Source organism: Geotrypetes seraphini, chromosome 1 (genome assembly GCF_902459505.1).
Source record: "Geotrypetes seraphini chromosome 1, aGeoSer1.1, whole genome shotgun sequence".
Classification (NCBI taxonomy): domain Eukaryota; kingdom Metazoa; phylum Chordata; class Amphibia; order Gymnophiona; family Dermophiidae; genus Geotrypetes; species Geotrypetes seraphini.
In genome coordinates, this window is record NC_047084.1 from 406,357,996 (window position 1) to 406,378,480 (window position 20,485).

Below are 20,485 nucleotides of genomic sequence, written 5' to 3' on the forward strand. Positions count from 1 at the left end.
TTTAATAAAACTTTTTATACCACCTTATCTAATAAAATATAGGTGTAGGTGATTTACATGTCTAAAACAATAACAATTATAAGACAAAAGGAATGCTATTATCAGAAGGAAAAGAAATGTTTCCATCTGCATCTCTGGGCTGTGTCCTATTTCCTCAGCCTTTTACTAGTGAGTTGGAAAGTATCTTTATGATCTGTTCTGAACTGAATTTGTTATCTTTGGATTTTTATCTGAACTGTGAGGCTTGCAGTGCTCCAGAGGTCCTCAGTGCTACTGAGGCAGTTCTGCCTGAGAGAAGACACAGACTCTGTGGTCAAAAATCTGTAGCCGGGAGAGCAATCCTTTTACAGGGCACCTGCTTGGCCAGCCTGCCCTAATGATTTGGTAGCTCAGAGATCTTTCCCCTGGGAGCAAGGCTCACTCCTAGTTATTAGCAGAGCTTGAGCGCAGGCTTTGTGGCCCTGTGCCAGTCCTGAGGGCTTCATCGGGTGCTGACTGCTTATCTCTCCCCCTTCCCCGAAGACACATGAGGAGCTATGAGGGTCTTAGGCTCGTTCAGGATCTGACTGGCAGCCTGAAGAAACAAGCACTTGGAGTGAAATTTCATGTTTGTCTGAGGCTGACTAATTCTCCATCTCCTAGCTACTGTTTTCAGCTGAAGCAGGCACAGTACCAAAAGTATTGCAACAGAACTGTGAGTAATCTGTTGCTGCCTATGGGAAAAATTGGGGTGGGATCCCCTGAAATGTAGTTTGGAAGCTTTCTAGGGCTAGTATTTGGATCCCCTACCTCCAAATACCTTTGCTGAATTGTTTGTTTTTTTATTCAGCTTTCCTAGTCCATTGTCTGGTACCAAAACACTTTTGCAGCAACCATCTTAGATTTCCTGATTTAGTTTTAAAAGTCTCTTGCCAACTCATTTTATCCCTTTTCCTCCCCTCCCCTTCCCAGCCCTCTCCTCCCTCCCTCTTTTTTCCCCTTAATAGGTCAGTTATCTTTCTTATCTATATAATAAAACCGTAGGCGGCGCATGCGCAGTCTTATCAGCGTGCTTCCATGATCCGTATGTCCGTGGCCGCCAAGACTGCAGCATGCCCCGCGCTTACTACGGCCCCACGCGGCACTTCACTCCATTTTCGCCAGAGCGGTTTGCCCAGATAGGGGAAGCTGAACAGCTCACTCCCGCCTCTGCTCGACTTCCTGTTCACAAACCCCCCCCCCCCAAACAACCGCATAGGAAAAACTCACTCCCTGCTCTCCTGCCACGGCGTTTGCTTCCTCTACTCGGCACGGCGCTTTACCCGGCAGACATTTAATAAAAGGTTGCCTCCCCCTGCCGCTCTGAATACCTGACCGCCTAACTTTAAACCCGCGGCTGCAGCTGCTTTGAAGACCTGGCCTGGCCGCCTAACTTTAAAACCACGAGCTAAACAGGTATGTAGTTCTTCCTTTCACCTGAACTCGCCTGCTCCCAGTGGGCCAAGAGAGAGGGGGGAGTGGCTGCCGTGGTGATCTGGCCGACTCCCTGGTGACAGGAGCCACGGCGGCACCTTTAAAGTGAAAAAATAACTGTGGCAAGGGAGCCGGCCAACTGGCAGTTCAAGTTGGAGCTTTGGTCTGGCCTGCTCCCTGCCGTATTGTATTTTTTAGTTGAAAGAAGCGGCGGTGGCTCCTCTCACGATCCCCGCCTGGGTCAGACTTCCGACGCAGGTGGGGATCATGAGAGGAGCCACCGCCGCGTCTTTCAAATAAAAAAATACAATATGGCAAGGCGGGCAGGGAGCAGGCCAGACCAAAGCTCCAACTTGAACTGCCAGTTGGCCGGCTCCCTTGCCACAGTTATTTTTTCACTTTAAAGGTGCCGCCGCGGCTCCTGTCACCAGGGAGTCGGCCAGATCACCACGGCAGCCACTCCCCCCTCTCTCTTGGCCCACTGGGAGCAGGCGAGTGAAGCCCGGTACTTCCGGGTAGCTAAGGGGCGGAGCGCGGCGCGTGCTCAGGGTCCGGGTGGAGAAGCCGGTGCTACAGCCGCTTGCACACATTAGCACTGGCTAACGCAACCCGGGTAAGGGAGGTCAAGTTTGGGAGGATCGCTCAGACTTGGGACTGGTGTTCACCTTCGGATGGAACAGTAACCTGCTCCAGGGGAGCCGGACGACACCCACATGTAACAGATCAGCACTACCCCCGATTTCCCGAACCCCCACCTCCCCCCAAGCAACAACAAAAACTACTCCCGATGCCTGCGGCTGTGACCCCCCCCACCCCAAGTAAACTCCCCTGGAGCAAGATCGGATGCCCGGAAAAGGGGGGAGGGATAGATCACTCCCAACCGTTCGAGGAGAACTGAGGGCTGGAAGAGTAGGTATGAGAAGGGGGTTGGGTTTGGGGGCTATAAAGGAATATGTGAGAGAAGGGAGCTGGGGATGAAAAAAGGATGAGATGGGAGAAGGGGGGCTACAAAAGGGGGCATGTGAGAGAAAGGGGCTGAAGACAGGAGCTGGAAGAATAAGTGAAGGGGGAATGAAGAGGGAGTTCTATGGAGGTGAAGGACAGAGAAAGGGGACAGATTTTTAAGTTGGTGAAAAAAGGTGGAAATAGGGAGGGTAAAAGGGGAAATGGGAGCCTGAATAGAGGGGGTAAGACATAAGAAGAATAGCCATACTGGATAAGACTAATCTATTCTAGCACCCGTTAATGTAAGGTGATGATGGACAGGGGGGATGTAAAACAAAGGGGCTGCTGCTGGATAAGGTGAGCAGTGATGGAGTGGTGGAGGACACAGGGGAGGTAAAAGGAAGGGATAATGGATGGGGAGCAGGCAAGGGGTGGTTGTGGACAGCCAAGGAAACCTCCCCCCCAAAAAAAAACACAGAAAGCGACTAAGGAGAGAGAAAAATAAATAAAGACAGACACACACACACATATATTCTAGCACCCGTTAATGTAACGGGCTATAAGACTAGTCATAAATATTCACAGTACTACCATACTGTTATCCATCCACACAAACATTCACATCATCACTATCTTTTTATCAAATTTGTATTGCACAAGGGGCATGCCTGTTGGCCATTCTGATCACTTCATTTAAACCGTTTTCACATATATTCTTATGGGCACACTTTTGTCCTCATTCACAATACTACATCTTAACTCATTACATTTTCCTATAGGACCCTTGAGGAAGAAGTGGTTTTTTGAAACACGGACAATGTTCATTCCTGTCTTCATAGTACAGAGTCAACAAAAAAAGCAGAAACCTCCCAAACCCCAAGAACTGGAACCAGACAAGAGCGGAGACGGTAGAGCTACATAAACACAACTACCAATAATTTATGTGTTGTATACACGGAAGAGTCCTCAGTCACACAGCCACCCACCGGAACACCCAGCGGTACAGGCTGTAAGCCAAGTGACAGCCTGTACCGCTGGGAGTTCCAGTGGGTGGCTGTGTGACTGAGGGCTCTCCCGTGTATACAACACATAAATTATTGGTAGTTGTGTTTATGTAGCTCTACCGTCTCCGCTCTTGTCTCTCCCCCTTGTCTGGTTCCAGTTCTTGGGGTTTGGGAGGTTTCTGCTTTTTTTGTTGACTTATTTACCCCCCAAGCATTTTCGGGTTTTTGTGATTTTCATAGTACAGAGAACATCCTTTGGCAAACAACATTTTATTGACTCCAATAATATTCCTATGACTTGTACATCATTTTGCAGTGCTTTTTTGTTTTGTTGTTTGCCACCTTGAGATCATTGCATACAATCACACTCAAGTCCCACTCCTCTTTCATGCCCAAAAGTTATTTGCCCCCCTAAATTATACCATTCCCTCTGGGTTTTGCAGCCTAAATGCGTGACCCTGGTTCTTTTTTTAGGATTAAACCTTAAAAATTCTATCTATTCTTTAAACTTTTTTAGATGGTGGTCACACTATCAGGGGTGTCTACTCTATTGCAGGTTCTGGTATTGTGCCAGAAGACAAACCTCACTAAGCAACCCTTCAATAATATTACTTACAAAAATATAAAAAAATAACTGGTCCAAGAACCAAACCTTGTGGCACACCACTGGTAACATCCTTTCCTCAGAGTGAGCTCCATTGACCACTATCCTCTGTCACCTTCCACTCAACCAGTTCCTAACCCTCTCAGTCAGTTTAAGGCCCCCTACAAAGAACATTTAGTTTAATAGTCTGTGAGGAACCATGTCAGAGGTTATCCTAAAATCTAACTCCTCCACATCTAGTTCTCTCCTTTGATTCAACTTTCCTGTTATCAAGTCAAAGAAATTAATTAGATTTGTCTAACAGGACCTTCCTCTAGTGAAACCATACTGCCTTCGGTCCTGCAATCCATTGGATTCCAAAAATGTCACTATTCTCTTTTAAGAGCATTTCCATTAATTTACATAACAACATAAGAGTTGCCATACTGCAAACCAAAGCTTCATCAAGGGATAAGGGATATTAATACAACCGTGTTCAGAGTGGTTTGTATACAGGTACTCAAGCATTTTCCCTATCTGCCCAGTGGGCTTACAATCTATCTAATATACCTGGAGCAGTGGAGGATTAAGTAATAATACAGTCAAACCTTGGTTTACGAGTGCACCTGGTTTGCAAGTGTTTTGCAAGTCGAGCAAAACATTCTTGCAAATCGTGACTCACAAACTGAGCATTGACTCGATTTGCGAGTCCCCCGCCCGCTAACCGGCATCGCCCCCCCCCCCCCTCGCGAACTGGCATCCCCCGCCCAAACTGAAAGTTTAGCCCCCAATGTGGCACCGGCACACAGCACCAACCCACAGGAGGTGCCGGTGCCTGAAGATCGTGCCTCTCCTCCGACTGGGCCTTGAGCATCGGCGCATGCTCAAGGCCTTCTGGCTCTCGTTCTCTCCGAGAATCTCTGTCTGTCTGTTGTTTGTCCTTTCTTTGTCTTTCTGTCTTTGTCTTTCTGTCTATCTTTGTCTTTCTGTCTTTGTCTGTCTTTCTGTCTTTGTCTGTCTTTCTTTGTCTTTCTGTCTATCTTTGTCTTTCTGTCTTTCTTTCTTCTGTTGGCTCCCAGCACTATCCATCACCATTTCCTTAGTCCTCTGTTCTCTTTTGGCCCTCATCGATCCTCCACTGCATTTATCACCCTTTCAGTCCCAGCTCCATTCTTATCTATCCTTCCTTCCATTGCCTCCAAGGCCATTCTTCCTGTCCCTATATTCCACCCCCACCCAGCTTCTCTTCCTTTTTTAACCTTTCTCTTGTGCCCCTCCCCACGGTACTGCAATTCTCCCCCTCTCCATTCCAACATCTGCCACTTTAACCCTCTTCACACAACCGCACCTGCACCAATTCAAACCTCACCCCCAATGGTATCCTCAGACCACTCTCTCCAGCTACCTCCACCCTGGCCACTGCACTGAATCTTTGGGCAGGCTGCCCCTCCCCAGCCCTTCACCCTGATGGACCCTCACACATACACACCCGGTCCACCCCCCCACACACACACATGTCTGCCCTCCCTCCGCGTGGGTCTAGCCTCCTGGATCCCCATTACTTACCTGAGGCGGCAGCAGCGGTCCTGACCTACTAACCCTTCCTCCCTCCCTCTGTGCCCCAATGCAGTAGCAGCGGCAGTAATCCTGACCCACCAACCCTCCATTCCTTACCCAAAGCAGAAGTGGCAGCACTGTAAACAGCGTTGTATACATCCGAAGTGATGCGGTAGAGGAAAGGCCCTGCCAGGGCTAGCCGCGAACAGCCTGTTTACAGCGCTGCCACTGCTGCTTTGGGTAAGGAATGGGAGGTTGGCAGGTCAAGACTGCTGCCACTTCGTTGAGACGCTTCCCTGCTCGGCGGTTCCTGCTGCCATTGTGCTGAAACGCTTCTCTTGCTTGGCGGTTCCTCCCTGCTCGGCTGTTCTATTCTATAGTGCATGCGGAGGCACGGAATTTCAAGTGCGCATGTGCAGCTAGGGTTTTATTATTATAGATATGGCAACCAGAATTGCACACATTAGTCGAGGTGTCAGCCATACCATAGAGCGATAAAAATTTACTTGCCACAGAGTCAGACTTGCCAGCCTATAGTTCTCTACCTCTTCCTTACTTTACTTTTGTGCTCTAGGACTGCTCTTGACTTCTAAAGAAGCATTGAAAAGGTCAGCCAGTAGAGCCACCTGAACTTCACTTTCAGGTGACTCTAATGTATGCCGCCAGCCCCATCTCTTTGTCCACCTTTTTAGTTTAGCTAGCTCCTCACAAACACAGTTCTCTGAATATTGTTCAGAGTAGAGAATTACACGGGGACAAATTTTTCCCCATCTTCGCAAGAGCTCAATTTCTCCACCCCATCCCCGCAAGTTTTATCGTTCTCCCTGTCCCTGCCCTATTCCTATAAGCTCTGTTTTAACTGCACAAGCCTCGGACACTTATGATTTCAAACTGTTTGAGGCTGTCAGTGTAATTTCATAAAGTCACAACCTGCAATTGTGGGGCTATAATATCTTTAACATATATAATGCCTTATCCTCTCTTTTTTTCCTACCCTGTCTTTCCTGAACAAATTATATCTGTCATAGTTCAGTTCTCTGTGAGCTACTGAATCCAAGTCAGTCTCTTCTATCATAGCCTCTAGATCTAGTACCTTATTTCCCATTCTGTAAGCATTAGTGTACATTGCTTTCCAAATGTTACCCCTATTTCTCATTTGTGTAGAGGTATTTACTGTTTCTTATCTGAGGGTTTATATTTACATCTGAGGTGGGGGTACTTCCTTTCAACTGGTAATTGAGTTCTAAATTTGTTATGCTAAACTCTAAAGTGTACCCTAGAATACTAACCTGACTATCTTTTTTTTTAATTACTCTGCTTATTTAGCAAAGAATTTACCTATTTAACCCCAAGTTTATACTTTTTCCCTAAGTTTGAATGTACTTTTCAGCTAGTAAAATGCTCACAATGAAATTTTCTCTCCACCCCAGCATATTCTGTTCCTGCACTTCTTCAAATCAAAGGCAAAACAGCATTAACCCTTTCAGGACCAAGGGACATATTTGTCCCATAACTTTAAAATCCTATAAATTTTGATTGGGATAGTCTACAGTTCTAAATTTGATATGTATGGATTCCATATGATACTGCCTTTATGTAAACAAACTGGTTCCGACATTCATTCATTAGCGTCGTTGCTAGATTGATGAGAAGATTCACTTGCCACACTGTCCATAAGCCAGAAGTGTGATTTTTTTTTAAAAAAATAATGATATTTCACAAAAAAAATCAATTTTTTGGCATCTGCAAGCCCTTTTTACCATAAAAATGTCGTCAAAACCACAAAAATTGGCCTACGATCCTTATGGTCCTGAAAGGGTTAAGCAGTCCAGCGTTTGTGCCCAACTGCTTTAGGAGCACCCAGCCAGATTGCATAGGTCAAATGGGTCATGTACTATTAAAATACAGGTTACATAGTTATGGAGAGCTGTTTGTTTCAATTTGTATTTTTTAAAAACATACATATGGTCATTTGAATTCAGTTTTAGTCTTTCTAAACCAGCAGTATTTCCATTGGCATACCTCTGTTGGCAGCGGGGGATGTGTGAAGCAGTCATGGGGCCATGGGTCTGGTGGGCACAGCTGTTGGCTCTGTTGGTCTCCTGCCCTGGAATAGGAAGTTGACATCAGATGGGATGGGGGCTGGCAAAGTCGACAGCCATGCACACCAGACTATGGCTCTGAGGCTTTTTCCTGCACCTACTTATTGGCTGCACCCCAGGCAGAATGCTCCCATCACCCCACCCTTGGTATACCACTTGAGTGTTCCTATTCTATTTCCAAATGACCCACATCTTAGTGATTCAGATGTTTGTTTGTTTTTTGTTGCATCATGCTAACACCTCCCTTCCCTACAACATGCAAACGGGTTAGAAGAAATTTGAGTCATATACCATATTTTTCACTCCATTAGACACACCTGACCATAAGACGCATCCTAGATTTAGAGGTGGAAAACAAACAAAAAAAAATTTGGAACCAAATTCTCCATGCCAGGCTCTTCACCCAACCCCACACTCCTTGCCAAGCTCTGTACCCTGTCCCCCCTCTGGTGGTCTAGTGGTAGGCCGGGACAGGGCAGGCAGGCCTAGTGGCTGGCAGGCAGGTAGGGACAGGGCATGCAGGGACAGGGCAAGCAGGCAGGTAGGTACAGGACAAACTGCTTTCCCTCCCTATTTTTAATTGTTAAGGGTGGGCGGGCAGGCAGGCCCTAGCCACTCCCTTCCCCTCCCTATTTTTAATTTGGCAGGGTAGGCTGGCCGGCCCTGGCCTCTCCCTCCTCCCTCCCTATTTTTAATTCGGCAGTTCTCGCGGGAAGTGGCGCAGGACCAGGCAGGCAGCATGGTGCGCTGCTGTGCCACAAGAGAACAGAAGAGAAAGGAGCTGCGTCAGCCGTCAGTTCTCGGGGGAAGCAGTGGGGACCAGGCAGCCAGACAGCCTTGTGTACCGCTCTTGGCGAGGGAGGGCGCCATGTCCAGTGAGGGAGGGTGGCAGGATTAAAATAAGGTAAAGGAGGAGGGCGCTTTGGGAATTTGCTCCAGAAGACGCACCCTTATTTCCACCCAATTTTTTTGGGGAAAAAACTTGCATCTAATGAAGCAAAAAATACGGTACCATGTGTTTTTCCCATTTGTTTTACGAGGGTCATTCATAAATAATGCACACTTTTTATCGTCAGATTATTTTATTGAGCAGCGAGAGAAACAACAATCAGAAACAAGTACAAAAAGCAACAATACAGCTCTATATTTCACAGAATACCCAGGGAACCCACCCCACCAGGCCAACCCACAACCCATCCCCCCCCCACCCCACTCTCACGGATGCCAAGCAAAGCATAGGAAACAGGGGAAAAAGCAGTTGCCAGAGGCTAACAGTTCAAAATGCGACTACGGGCCACTGGAGACAAGGTTGTCCAAAAAGGCTCCCATATGCGCTGGAAGGCTCGTCCAGGCAAGGAAGAAATGTCTCGGACTCCCCTCCGTTCCCAAGAAAGTAACGTTATCATGTGGCTACGCCAGATGGAGTAGTCCGGTGCATCCGCTTCCTAATGCACACTTTTTAAAATTTACATGTTTTATTTTTTATCAATTATTTCTTTACAGTCCTTCAATATAGTCTCCCTGCTTTGCAATGACCGAGTACTAACATCGGGAAGCTTAATTATTCCATCCAAGACACTGTTTTGTTCAGTTGCCAAATGGCTTGGGTACCGGCAGAAGAAAGCTCTTCTAGAGATGCAAAACGATGTCCATGCATAGGTTGTGGTCAACTTTGGAAAAAGGTTGAAGTCTGGTGGACTCGTGTCTGGACTATAGGGAGCATGAGGTAACACCTCCCAGCCATATTTGCATATTTTTTCAATGACAAGTGGAGAGCTCCATCTTCCCCACGACCAAAAAAATTTTTATGAGCTCAATCAAAAGTCAAACAAATGATGATTTTTGCTTATGATCATGAAGTTCCATGTGGAAGAAGTGTCACAGCAGTATATTATCATGATTTTTTTTTTTGCAAAAATGCGCAGAAAAATGCTCAAAACCTGACCTCAGTTGTTCTTGGCTGGGCCACTCATTCTTCACGGCAATACTTGCCCACACATAGGGAATGTCATTGAAAAACTACACAAATACAGCTGTGAGGTGTTAGCTCATGCTCCCTACAGTCCAGATGTGAGACCACCAGACTGATCTTTTTCCAAAATTGAAACAACTTATGCGAGTGGCCATTGTTTTGCATCTCTGGAAGAGCTTTCTTCCGCCGGTACCCAAGCCATTCGGCAACTGAACTAAAACGGTGTCTTGGATGAAATAATGAAGCTTCCTGGATGTTAAGAACATAAGCATCGCCTCTGCCGAGTCAGACCATAGGTCCATCGTGCTCAGCAGTCCGCACTCGCGGCGGCCCCCAGGTCCATGACCTGTAGTGTTCTTTCACTTAAGACATTTTATCCTTTATAGTACCCCTCTAGCTATACCCCTAAATCCCCTTTTCCTTTAGGAACATGTCCAACCCCTTTTTGAAACCCAAAATCATACTCTGCTCTACCACCTCCTCCGGAAGCGCATTCCAGGTATCCACCACTCTCTGGCTGAAGAAGAACTTCCTAGCATTTGTTCTGAATCTGTCTCCATTCAATTTTCTTGCGTGCCTTCTTGTTTTTGTTTCCCCCGCCAGTCTGAAGAATCTGCCCCTCTCCACCTTCTCTATACCCTTTATGATCTTGTAAGTTTCTATCATGTCCCCTCTAAGTCTCCATTTTTCCAGAGAAAAGAGCCCCAGTTTCTCCAGCCTCTCAGCATATGAGAGGCCTTCCATGCCCCTTATCATCTTTGTTGCTCTTCTCTGGACCCTCTCGAGTGTCGCTATATCCTTCTTAAGGTACGGCGACCAGTATTGAACGCAGTATTCCAGATGCGGGCGTACCATCGCTCGATATAGTGGCAGGATAACTTCTTTGGTTCTGGTAGTGATTCCTTTTTTAATAATTCCCAACATTCTGTTCGCCTTCTTGGAGGCCGCTGCGCATTGTGCTCCCGACTTCATTGATTGGTCCACTAAGACTCCCAAGTCCCTTTCTAGGTTGCTCTTCCCCAATACCATCCCCCCCATCTTGTAGCTGAACATCGGGTTTCCTTTCCCTATGTGCAAGACTTTGCATTTCTCTACATTGAAACACATTTGCCATTTATTTGCCCATTCACTCAGTTTGTTCAAGTCCCTTTGTAGTTCTTTACATTCTTCAACAGTTCTAACTTTACTGGAGAGTTTTGTGTCGTCCGCAAATTTTATGACGTCGCACTTCGTCCCCACTTCCAGGTCATTAATGAATATATTGAACAGCAGTGGTCCCAGCACTGACCCCTTAGGAACACCGCTCGTGACTGCTTCCCAGTCAGAGTAGTGTCCTTTTACTCCTACCCTCTGCTTCCTGTCCGCCAACCAATTACAGATCCATCTGTGAACTTCCCCCTCCACCCCATGGTTCCACAGTTTCCTTAGCAGGCGTTCATGGGATACCTTGTCGAAGGCTTTTTGAAAGTCCAGATATATGATGTCTATGGGGTCATCTTTGTCCAATTGTTCATTAATCCCCTCGAAGAAGTGCAGTAGGTTCGTTTGGCAGGATCTCCCTTTACAGAAACCATGCTGGCTGGTTCTCATCAGATTATTTCTTTCTATATGCTCATTTATGCTGTCTTTGATTAATGATTCGGCCATCTTTCCCGGGACTGAGGTCAAGCTCACCGGTCTGTAGTTCCCCGGGTCACCTCTGGATCCCTTTTTGAACATAGGTGTAACATTCGCTTTCCTCCAGTCCTCCGGGACTACCCCTGTTTTCAAGGATAGGTTGCAAATCTTCTGTAGTAACTCCGCTGTTTTGTCTCTGAGCTCCTTCAATAGTCTCGTGTGGATTCCATCAGGTCCTGGCAATTTGTCAGTTTTTAGTCTATCTATCTGTTTGAGTATGTCCTCGAGGCTCACCTCTATTGATAATAATTTTTCCTCTTGATCCCCCCTGAAGGTTTTTTCCGTTTCTGGCACATTGGTTCTGTCCTCTTTTGTGAAGACTGACAAGAAGAACGTGTTTAATCTGTCTGCTACCTCCTTTACTACTCCTTTTCTGCCTCCCTCATCCAGGGGTCCCACTTCCTCCCTTGCCGGTTGTTTTCCTTTCACATATCGAAAGAATGGTTTAAAATTTCGTGCCTCCTTGGCAAGTCTCTCCTCGTACTCTCTTTTCGCTGTTCTAACCACACAGTGACATTCTTTTTGATGTTTCCTGTGCTCTTTCCAGTTTTCCTCAGTTTTATCCTTTTTCCACTTCTTGAATGATTTTTTCTTGTTCCCTATCACCTTCTTAACTTCATTGGTTATCCATGCTGGGTTTTTTGTTTGATTCTTTTTGCTCCCTTTTCTAAATCTGGGTATATACAGGTTTTGCGCCTCGTTTACCGTGTCCTTGAATAAGGTCCAGGTTTGCTCCACCGTCTGTGTTTTCCTGGAGCTGTTCTTGAGTTTTCTCCTTACCATTTGCCTCATAGCGTCATAGTTCCCTTTCTTGAAGTTAAACGCTATTGCAATGGTTCTCTTCCCCTTTGGCATTTCTATTTCCACTTTGAATCGGATCATGTTGTGATCACTGTTTCCTAATGGTCCTACTACTTCCACTTCTTGGGTAGGTCCTTTCAACCCGCTGAGGATTAAATCTAGTATAGCTGTCCCTCTTGTTGGTTCCTTGACAAGCTGCTCCAAGAAACAGTCCCGTACTGCCTCCAGGCACTCCATTTCCCTTGAACATCTTGAGTCTCCATGGCTCCAGTCTATCCCGAGATAATTAAAATCTCCCATAATTATGGTGTTTTCGTTTTTACATTCTTGTCTCAATTCAGCCCTCAGTTCTTCATCCATTGCTTCTGTTTGTCCAGGTGGGCGATAGTACAGTCCCATCTTTATCTCGGTTCCCTTTCTTCCTGGTATTTTAACCCATATTGATTCTGGTTGGTCCTTTGTCACTGCTGCATCCACTCCGGTTGAGTGAATGGTATCCTTTATATAAAGTGCTACTCCTCCCCCTTTTTGATGTGTCCTGTCTCTTCGGTAGAGCTTGTATCCTGGTAGTACTATGTCCCATTTGTTTTCTTCGTTCCACCATGTTTCCGTAATTGCTATGACGTCCAGGTTCTCATCTTTGGCCATGATTTCTAGTTCACCCATTTTGTTCTTCAGGCTTCTTGCGTTAGTGTACATACAATTTAAGTCTTGATATTTTTGTTTTTTGTTACTTTCCCATGTGATTTGTTGTTCGCACTGTCCCCTTCCTGTCCTGCAGACTCCTGTTTAATGTCTCTTATGTTATCCCCTTGTGATACGTTCTTATTTTCCTCCTTATGCTCCTTCCCTTCCTCCTGTTTCTTTTTGTCTTCCCCTTGTAGTAGACCAGGGGTGCCCAACACGTCGATCGCGATCGACCAGTAGCTCAGGAAGGCAACGTGAGTCGATCGCAGAGCCCATCCCGGGCTCCGTGATAGACTCGTGTTGCCGTCCCGATCTACTGGGCCTATCAGCCTTCCTCTCCCCGACGTCAAAGACGCCGACGCCGGGCATTAGGCTGTTTTTGTCATTTCGGGGGGGGGGGGGGGAGCGTGGGAGCGGCAGCAGCAGCCTGAAAAAGAAATCATCCTGGCCGGGGTCGGTGTCATGCTCCGAAGCTTCTACTGCCTTCCTATCTCCCTTCTACCTGCTTCCGGCCACACCCCCTGCTCCGCGGCTCTCTTCGGCAGCAGCGATCGACACAAGCTTCTGACGTCGGGGCCTACCCTCTGCGAGTCCCGCTTGTTTCAACTTCCTTTTTCCACAAAGACGGGCTTGTAGAGGGAAGGCCTCGATGTCGGCAGCTTGTCTTGATCACCGCTGCTGACGAGTTGCTGAAGAGAGCCGCGGAGCAGGGGGGTGTTGCCAGGTGCAGGTAGAAGGGAGAGGGCCAGATGCAGGACTCGTGGGTGAGGGAGGAGAAGAGATAGAGAGAGGGGAGGGAAACAAAAAGAAATATTTCATACTGGGCTGGGCCGGAGTGGAGGGAGGGTGGAAAGATTCTGGCTACAGGGTGCAGTAACAAAGGAAAAGGGGGGAAAGCTGAAAATGGAGATAGTGACACAAAGAAGAGAAAGGGTAAGCAGGACCTACTGAATAAGGATAGAGATACAGAGGGGACATGAAGAGGAGGTGAAATAGAGACATAGAAGTAATGCTGAAAAAGTGTGTGTGGGGGGGGAGATAAAGTCATTGAAAGGGCAAATGGTGAACATGGGGTAAAGACAAGGACAGAGACAAATGAAGATTCTGAAAAAATGGTGAGATAGGGATATAGTGAGATGGACACAAAGAAGGGTGATGCTGGAAAATAGATGGAATGGTAATTCTGACAGACACAGAAGGGAAATGCTGGATGAAGGAGAGATGGGGCTCAGGCTGGATGGAATGAGGAGAAATGCCTTGTTTTCCCGGAACTTCCTCTCCTACGTCAGAATTGACGTCGGGGAGCAGAATGCTGGTCAGCGCAACGCTTCTGCAGGGAAAGCTTGGGACGGCGGTGGCTTGGGGGCTGTTCCCCGATGGCGGTGGCAGCAAACTGAGTGGCTTGGGGGAGGGCACGGAGAAAGAAAGAAAGGGGGCAGACAGGGAGACAGAAAGAAGGGGGAACAGGGAGACAGAAAGAAAAAGTTGGGGGAGAGAATGAGGTCTGGAGGAGAGGAAACATACAGGAGGCTGAAAGAAAGGAAGAAAGATTGGATGCACAGTCAGAAGAAGAAAGTGCAACCAGAGACTCATGAAATCACCAAACAGCAAAGGTAGGAAAAATGATTTTATTTTCAATTTAGTGATCAAAATGTGTCTGTTTTGAGAATTTATATCTGCTGTCTATATTTAGCACTATGGCTCCCTTTTACTAAACCGCAATAGCATTTTTTAGCGCAGGGAGCCTATGAGCATTGAGAGCAGCGCGAGGCATTCAGTGTAACTCCCTGTGCTAAAACCTACTATTGTGGTTTAGTAAAAAGGGAGGGGGTGTATTTGTCTATTTTTGTATTTTGTTACTGAGGTGACATTGCATAGAGTCATCTGCCGTGACCTCTTTGAAAAAACCCAGAATATGAATAATTAACATTTTCTCTGCCTTTCAGTGTGCTTTGTGGTTTTTTTAAATTTTATTGTTGGTAGATCATTTTGACTTAGTCATTATAAAAGTAGCTCGCAAGCCCATAAAGTGTGGGCACCCCTGTAGTAGACTCTTCCTAACCTCCTCTTGACTTGACTGGCTCTGTCGGTCTTTCACCGCCTGTTGTGTGTCTTTGGTGTCTTCCCAGCACATTCCCCACCCAGTATCCTTTCGGGATACTGTCTTCCGAATCATTGACGCCTGGTCGACTGTCGGCTATCCCCTTCTTCTTAGTTTAAAGCTTGTTCTATTCCTTTCCTGATGTTGTTTGCTAGTAGTCTAGTTCCCGCTGTGCTCAGGTGTAGTCCATCTCTCCTGAATAGCTTGTTCTTGCCCTAAAACGATGTCCAGTTCCTCACGAAGTGGAAACCCTCCTCTTCGCACCATCTCCTCATCCACGCATTAATTGATTGTAGTTCCGTTTGCCTCTTCACATCAGCCCTCGGCACTGGTAGGATCTCCGAGAACGCTATCCTCTGTGTCCTCATCTTCAGCTTCCTTCCCAAGATCTTGAACTGTTCGGTGAGTGCATTCCTGTTGTAGTCTCTCCTGGTGACATGTTTGGACTCGGTCATTGCAAAGCAGGGAGACTATATTGAAGGTCTGTAAAAAAATACAACATGTAAATTTTAAAAATAGTATGCATTATTCAGTGTTCTCCCCAGAAATGTTTTCCAGCCAGGTGGCATGAAAAAGTAGCTGGGTGGGGCGGGACAGGGAAATTTGGTGGTGGGGAAAATTAAGGGCTCCTTTTACTAAGCTGCAATAGCGTTTTTAGCGCGTGCAGAATTGCCACGCTACACGGCTAGAACTAACGCCAGCTCAGTGTTGGCGTTAGCGTCTAGCATGTGCAGCAGTTCTGTGCGAGCTAAGCGCGCGGTAAAACCGCTATCGCAGCTTAGTAAAAGGAGCCATAAATGTGTACTATTTGTATTAGTTAATTATTATTAGTTATTTTCCAATGCTCAATATGACTGCCTTTCTTAAGGTTTGACACTTGTTCCATAATATATATATTAAATTTAAGAGATATCCAATTCTAGAAGTGAATAATTAGATATTTGCCCTCTTTCAAATGGTATAGAGCAGCGTCTCTCAAACTTTTTGTAACTCCGGCACACTAAACAGAGCAAATGTTTTTTATGGCTGGAAAAAATTTCTGGGGAGAACACTGATGCCGTTAGTTTTCAAGGTCCAATCATGTCAAAGAATGATGCTTATCTGGGAAGTTGTATAATAAAAAGAATGGATAAGATAACATGAGAAGTGAAATTGTCATGAATCAGAAGGATACATACCCTGTAGGTCCTAAAAGCAGGCTTGTGGATTAGATATAAACTATGAAGGCAGTGGCATACCTAGCATATGTGACACCCGATGCCCATCATTTTTTGACACCCCTCCATCTGTATGAAAAACATGATTTTTAGTAACAATCCACACTTCACACAAGAGTGTACCTAGAAAAAGGCAGCATCTTACATATTGAAAGCAGTGAGCAGTACATCAATACACCCATTGTAAAACTAAACAAGCCAGACTAGTACAGATCAATCCTACACAGTCAATCCTAACCGAAAACCATGTCTTTCGAACACACCTTCGCCTAGTATGGAATATGTAATCACAAACTAACCCCTCTCCCTTTTACAAAACTATAATGTGGTTTTTAGCCATGGTGGTAACAGTTCAGACTCTAGAATTCTGAGCAATTACCACCATGGCCGGTGATAAAAAAAATGCTCTACAGTTTTGTAAAAGGGGGGATAAAATAGAAAAACGTAGACAAAGGTTAAATTGAACTACCAAGAAGCTGGACTCTGCATACAACGCAACACCACAGAAACAACGATGCATCTCCCCTAAAGCAAAAAAATAAATAAATAGAAATTTTTTCTACATTGTCTTCTCTGGATTCTGCTTTCCTCATAGTCTTGACACTCTCTTCCTTTCATCCACTGTCTACCCTCTCTCTGCCCCTTCTATATGGCATCTTCTCTCCTTGTATTCCCCTTCCATCTCTCCCTTCACCCCTATTATTCTGGCATCCATCTTCTTCCCTTCCCTTCTTCAATGGTCTGGCATCTCTCTCCTCTTCTTCCCTTCCCTCTCCCACACCCCCATGGTCTGGCATTTCACTCTCTCCTCTCCCTTCCCCTCACATCCATCAGCATCTGCCCCCTTTCTTTCCCTCCAACCCAATTCCATCCAGTATCCTTCCCCCTTTCTCTCCCTCCACCCGCCTGACCTCCTTTTTCTCCCTCCACCACCCTTCTATACTCCTCTCTCCCTCCAAACCAGCAAGGTCCCATGATGACTGCTTCTGTTGCCTCTGCCTCTGGAAGATGTAAGTGACGTTGGAGGGGGTGGGCCGGCAGACACAGGGAGTTGTGGCAAGGTTCCGCAATGACTGCAGCTGCCGGTCCTCCCCTTCAGACATCACTTACGTCTTCCGGAGGCAGAGGCGGCAAATGCAGTCATCGCGGGACCTTCCTGCACTTCAGTGCGGCTGCCGACTCTGCTTCAAAGTAAGTATAGCAGCCGTGCTGAGGTGCAGGTGCTATTTAGAGCAGCTTGGAAGGTTCTGGATCCAGCCGGCTGTGTACCCCCTTAGGGCTGGCACCCGGGGCGGTCTGCCACTGTATGAGGGGACAAAAAATAATAGAAAGAATGGGTAACTTGACCGATTTAGACATGTCATACAATTATAACCACAAAAATATGTCATAAAATGTAATTCTAAACTCAAAAGACTCCAGATGAAAAGCAGACAATAGAAAGGAAACCAGAAAAGACCAAACCCATAGTACTAAGATCCAAATGCTAAAATTGGACATGTCCATTACGAAGAGACGTGTGGATCACTGCTAATTATAACGAGTGAGTCTTTAAAATATGAGACGGTAAAGGATAGCCAGACCTGGTGAATGGAAGTGACAAATACTGGAGCCAAAACCAGAGCACCGTGATGAAACTTGAATGGAAATATGGATACCTATTTATACTTTTGAATAAAATTGCGATAAGAACATGTCATAGAAAAGAATAAATAATGTGTAAACTAAAAATCAAGAAAAACATATTGTAACACCGAACTCAGAATTAATGAAATAACATGCTAAAAGAACTTAACCCCCTCCCCCCCCAGCTAAAATAGGGCATATACATACTTAAAATGATGGCTGGTTACAAACAGTATGCCTAGACTATATGGACCTAAACAGGGCAAAAGTAAACGTATGGGAAATAAACAGCTGATAATACAGAGTGTATCTTGAAAACATAAGCCGATAGTAGCTCAAAGACAAACCGACCGGGTAGATGAAAAGTGAACCTGAGAAAGATCTAAATTATTGTACAAATGAGCTTCTATTAAAACCAAAGAATAAAACCACAGCACTCGGGAAAGTAAAAAAGTGAGAGTAAAATGGACTTACCAAAAAGGTCTCTGCAATGATGAGATAAACTCGTACGCAGAATAAATGTGAACACGCGACAGTGGGGCTATGATATTTGATCCATTGAAAGAGGTGCCAAAAAAGTGTCGGCAGTGGATTGAATGCACACTGATAGGGGAGGGGCATCGGGCTGTTAAAAAATGCTGCTTTAATAAATAAATGAAAATACTGGTGAAAAACTAAATAAAATCCCAAAACCATGATAAAATGCCGAACCTGACTGCAAGTGGTAGTGAAAGTAGCATAAGGCACCCGTAGTACTGTTAGTGCCAGAGCTGCTTAGAATAAAGAACCGTTCTGTACATGAGGAGAAAAAAGAAAGAATGAGGTGATAAGATGTAAAGTGCTAGCACCTCACTGCACCACTTGATAAAACTAAGGAGCGATGTTCTAGAGCAGGGGTGCCCACACTTTTTGGGCTTGCGAGCTACTTTTAAAATGACCAAGTCAAAATGATCTACCAACAATAAAATTTAAAAAAAAAAACACAAAGCACACTGTACGCAGAGAAAATGTTAATAATCATTCCTATTCCGGGGTTTTCTCAAAGAGGTCAAAGCAGATGCCTCTATGCACTGTCACCTCACTAACAACCATACAAAAATAGACAAATATACCCCCTCCCTTTTTACTAAACCACGATAGCAGTTTTTAGCACAGGGAGCTGCGCTGAATGCCCAGCGCTGCTCTTGACGCTCATAGGCTCCCTGCGCTAAAAACAGCTATTGCGGTTTAGTAAAAGGGGACCATAGTGTAAAATATAGACAGCAGATATAAATTCAGACACATTTTGATCAGTAAATTTAAAATAAAATTGTCTGGTGATTTCATGAGTCTTTGGTTGCGCTTTCTTCTTCTGACTTTCTCCAGTCTTTCTTCCCTTCATTCAGCCTGTATGCTTCCTCTCCTCCTGACCTCATTCCCCTCCCCCCAACTTTTTCTTCCTCTCTTCCTGCCCTTTCTTTTTTTCTCTCTTCATGCCCCCTTTCTTTTTTTCTGTTTCTCTTCCTGCCCTCTTACTTTCTTTCTCCTTGCCCTCCCCCAAGCCACTGCCAATGTCACTGCCATCGGGGAACAGGCCCCAAAGCCGCTGGCCGCCGCCCCCCCAAGCTCTCCCTACTTCGGGCCGACCAGCATTCCTCTCCCCGATGTCAATTCTGCCGTCGGAGAAGGCTGATCGGCCCAAGATCACAATCGATTGATGGAAATGCTGCCGGGTCCTGCCTTCGCAGAAACTGAAAGTAGGCAGGACCCGGCAGCAAGAACAGCAAATGGAAAGCTTCAATGACCTGTCTCCCACCTTAGCCCGTAGCGAACTTATGCTTCGGGGATCTAACATCATGTGTCTTCCCTTCTCTTCCCTCCCCCCCCGGACATAACTTCCGGTTTCGGAGGGAAGAGAAGGGAAGCCGGCACACACACGTTAGAGCCCGGAGCATAAGTTCGCTACGGGCTAAGGTGAAATCTTCAAGCCGGCTTTTTTTTTTTTTTTAAATGTTGAGCAGCAGCGGCAGCAGCAGCAGAATTTAACTGGGCGGTCATCTAAATTACCCGGGCAGACCACCCGGCTGAAAGGCCCTAGGGAGAACACTGCATTATTTATGAAATGATCCTCATATATTAAAGTATTGTGACTGTTCTAGAATCTATAGTAGCTCAGGTTTACTTCACTGACCCAAGTTTAGAGCAGGTTCTCAAAGCAAGAACTCTTAAAACAGGAGTATGGGAAGAGAAATCATGCTTACTTATCATATAAACATGTTTGGAAAGGCCTTTTCCTCAACATAATCAACTAGCATACTGGATTAAACAGAATGGGAATTGAGTGTGTAGGTATTTACAGTTTGCCTCTTATGTTAATTTAAATGTATTTATAACCAGTTCATTTCAAATTGTGCTATATTTTTGACCAAAACATTTTATGATGGCCATTTCTAGATTTGGAATATGAAGACAACAGAGTGCTGCAACACTTTCAAATCCCTTGGAAGCTCTGCTGGGACAGACATCACAGTGAACAATGTTGTTCTGCTTCCAAAAAACCCAGAACACTTTGTTGTGTGCAACAGATCAAATACCATGGTTATTATGAATATGCAAGGACAGGTATGGTATGTTTGGGACTGACTTAATTGCTATATATTGTTAAGAGTTTTGCAATTTGTATCATAATACATTTTTCTTGTACAATTCCTCTGGAGGCTGACCTTGAGGGTTCATGCATCTACTCTAGTTTTGGCTGCAGAATTTACAAACAAATCTATCA

The 20,485-nt window shown here is 45.6% G+C and overlaps 1 protein-coding gene across 1 annotated transcript in view; it reads left to right on the forward strand.

Annotated features, from left to right (window-relative positions):
• Positions 1-20,485, forward strand: part of SMU1 (SMU1 DNA replication regulator and spliceosomal factor) — a 216,462-nt gene that overhangs the window by 160,022 nt on the left and 35,955 nt on the right. The window contains exon 10 of the mRNA XM_033918195.1: positions 20,158-20,325. Coding sequence (XP_033774086.1) covers positions 20,158-20,325 — 168 coding nt within the window. The remainder of the gene's footprint in view (positions 1-20,157; positions 20,326-20,485) is intronic.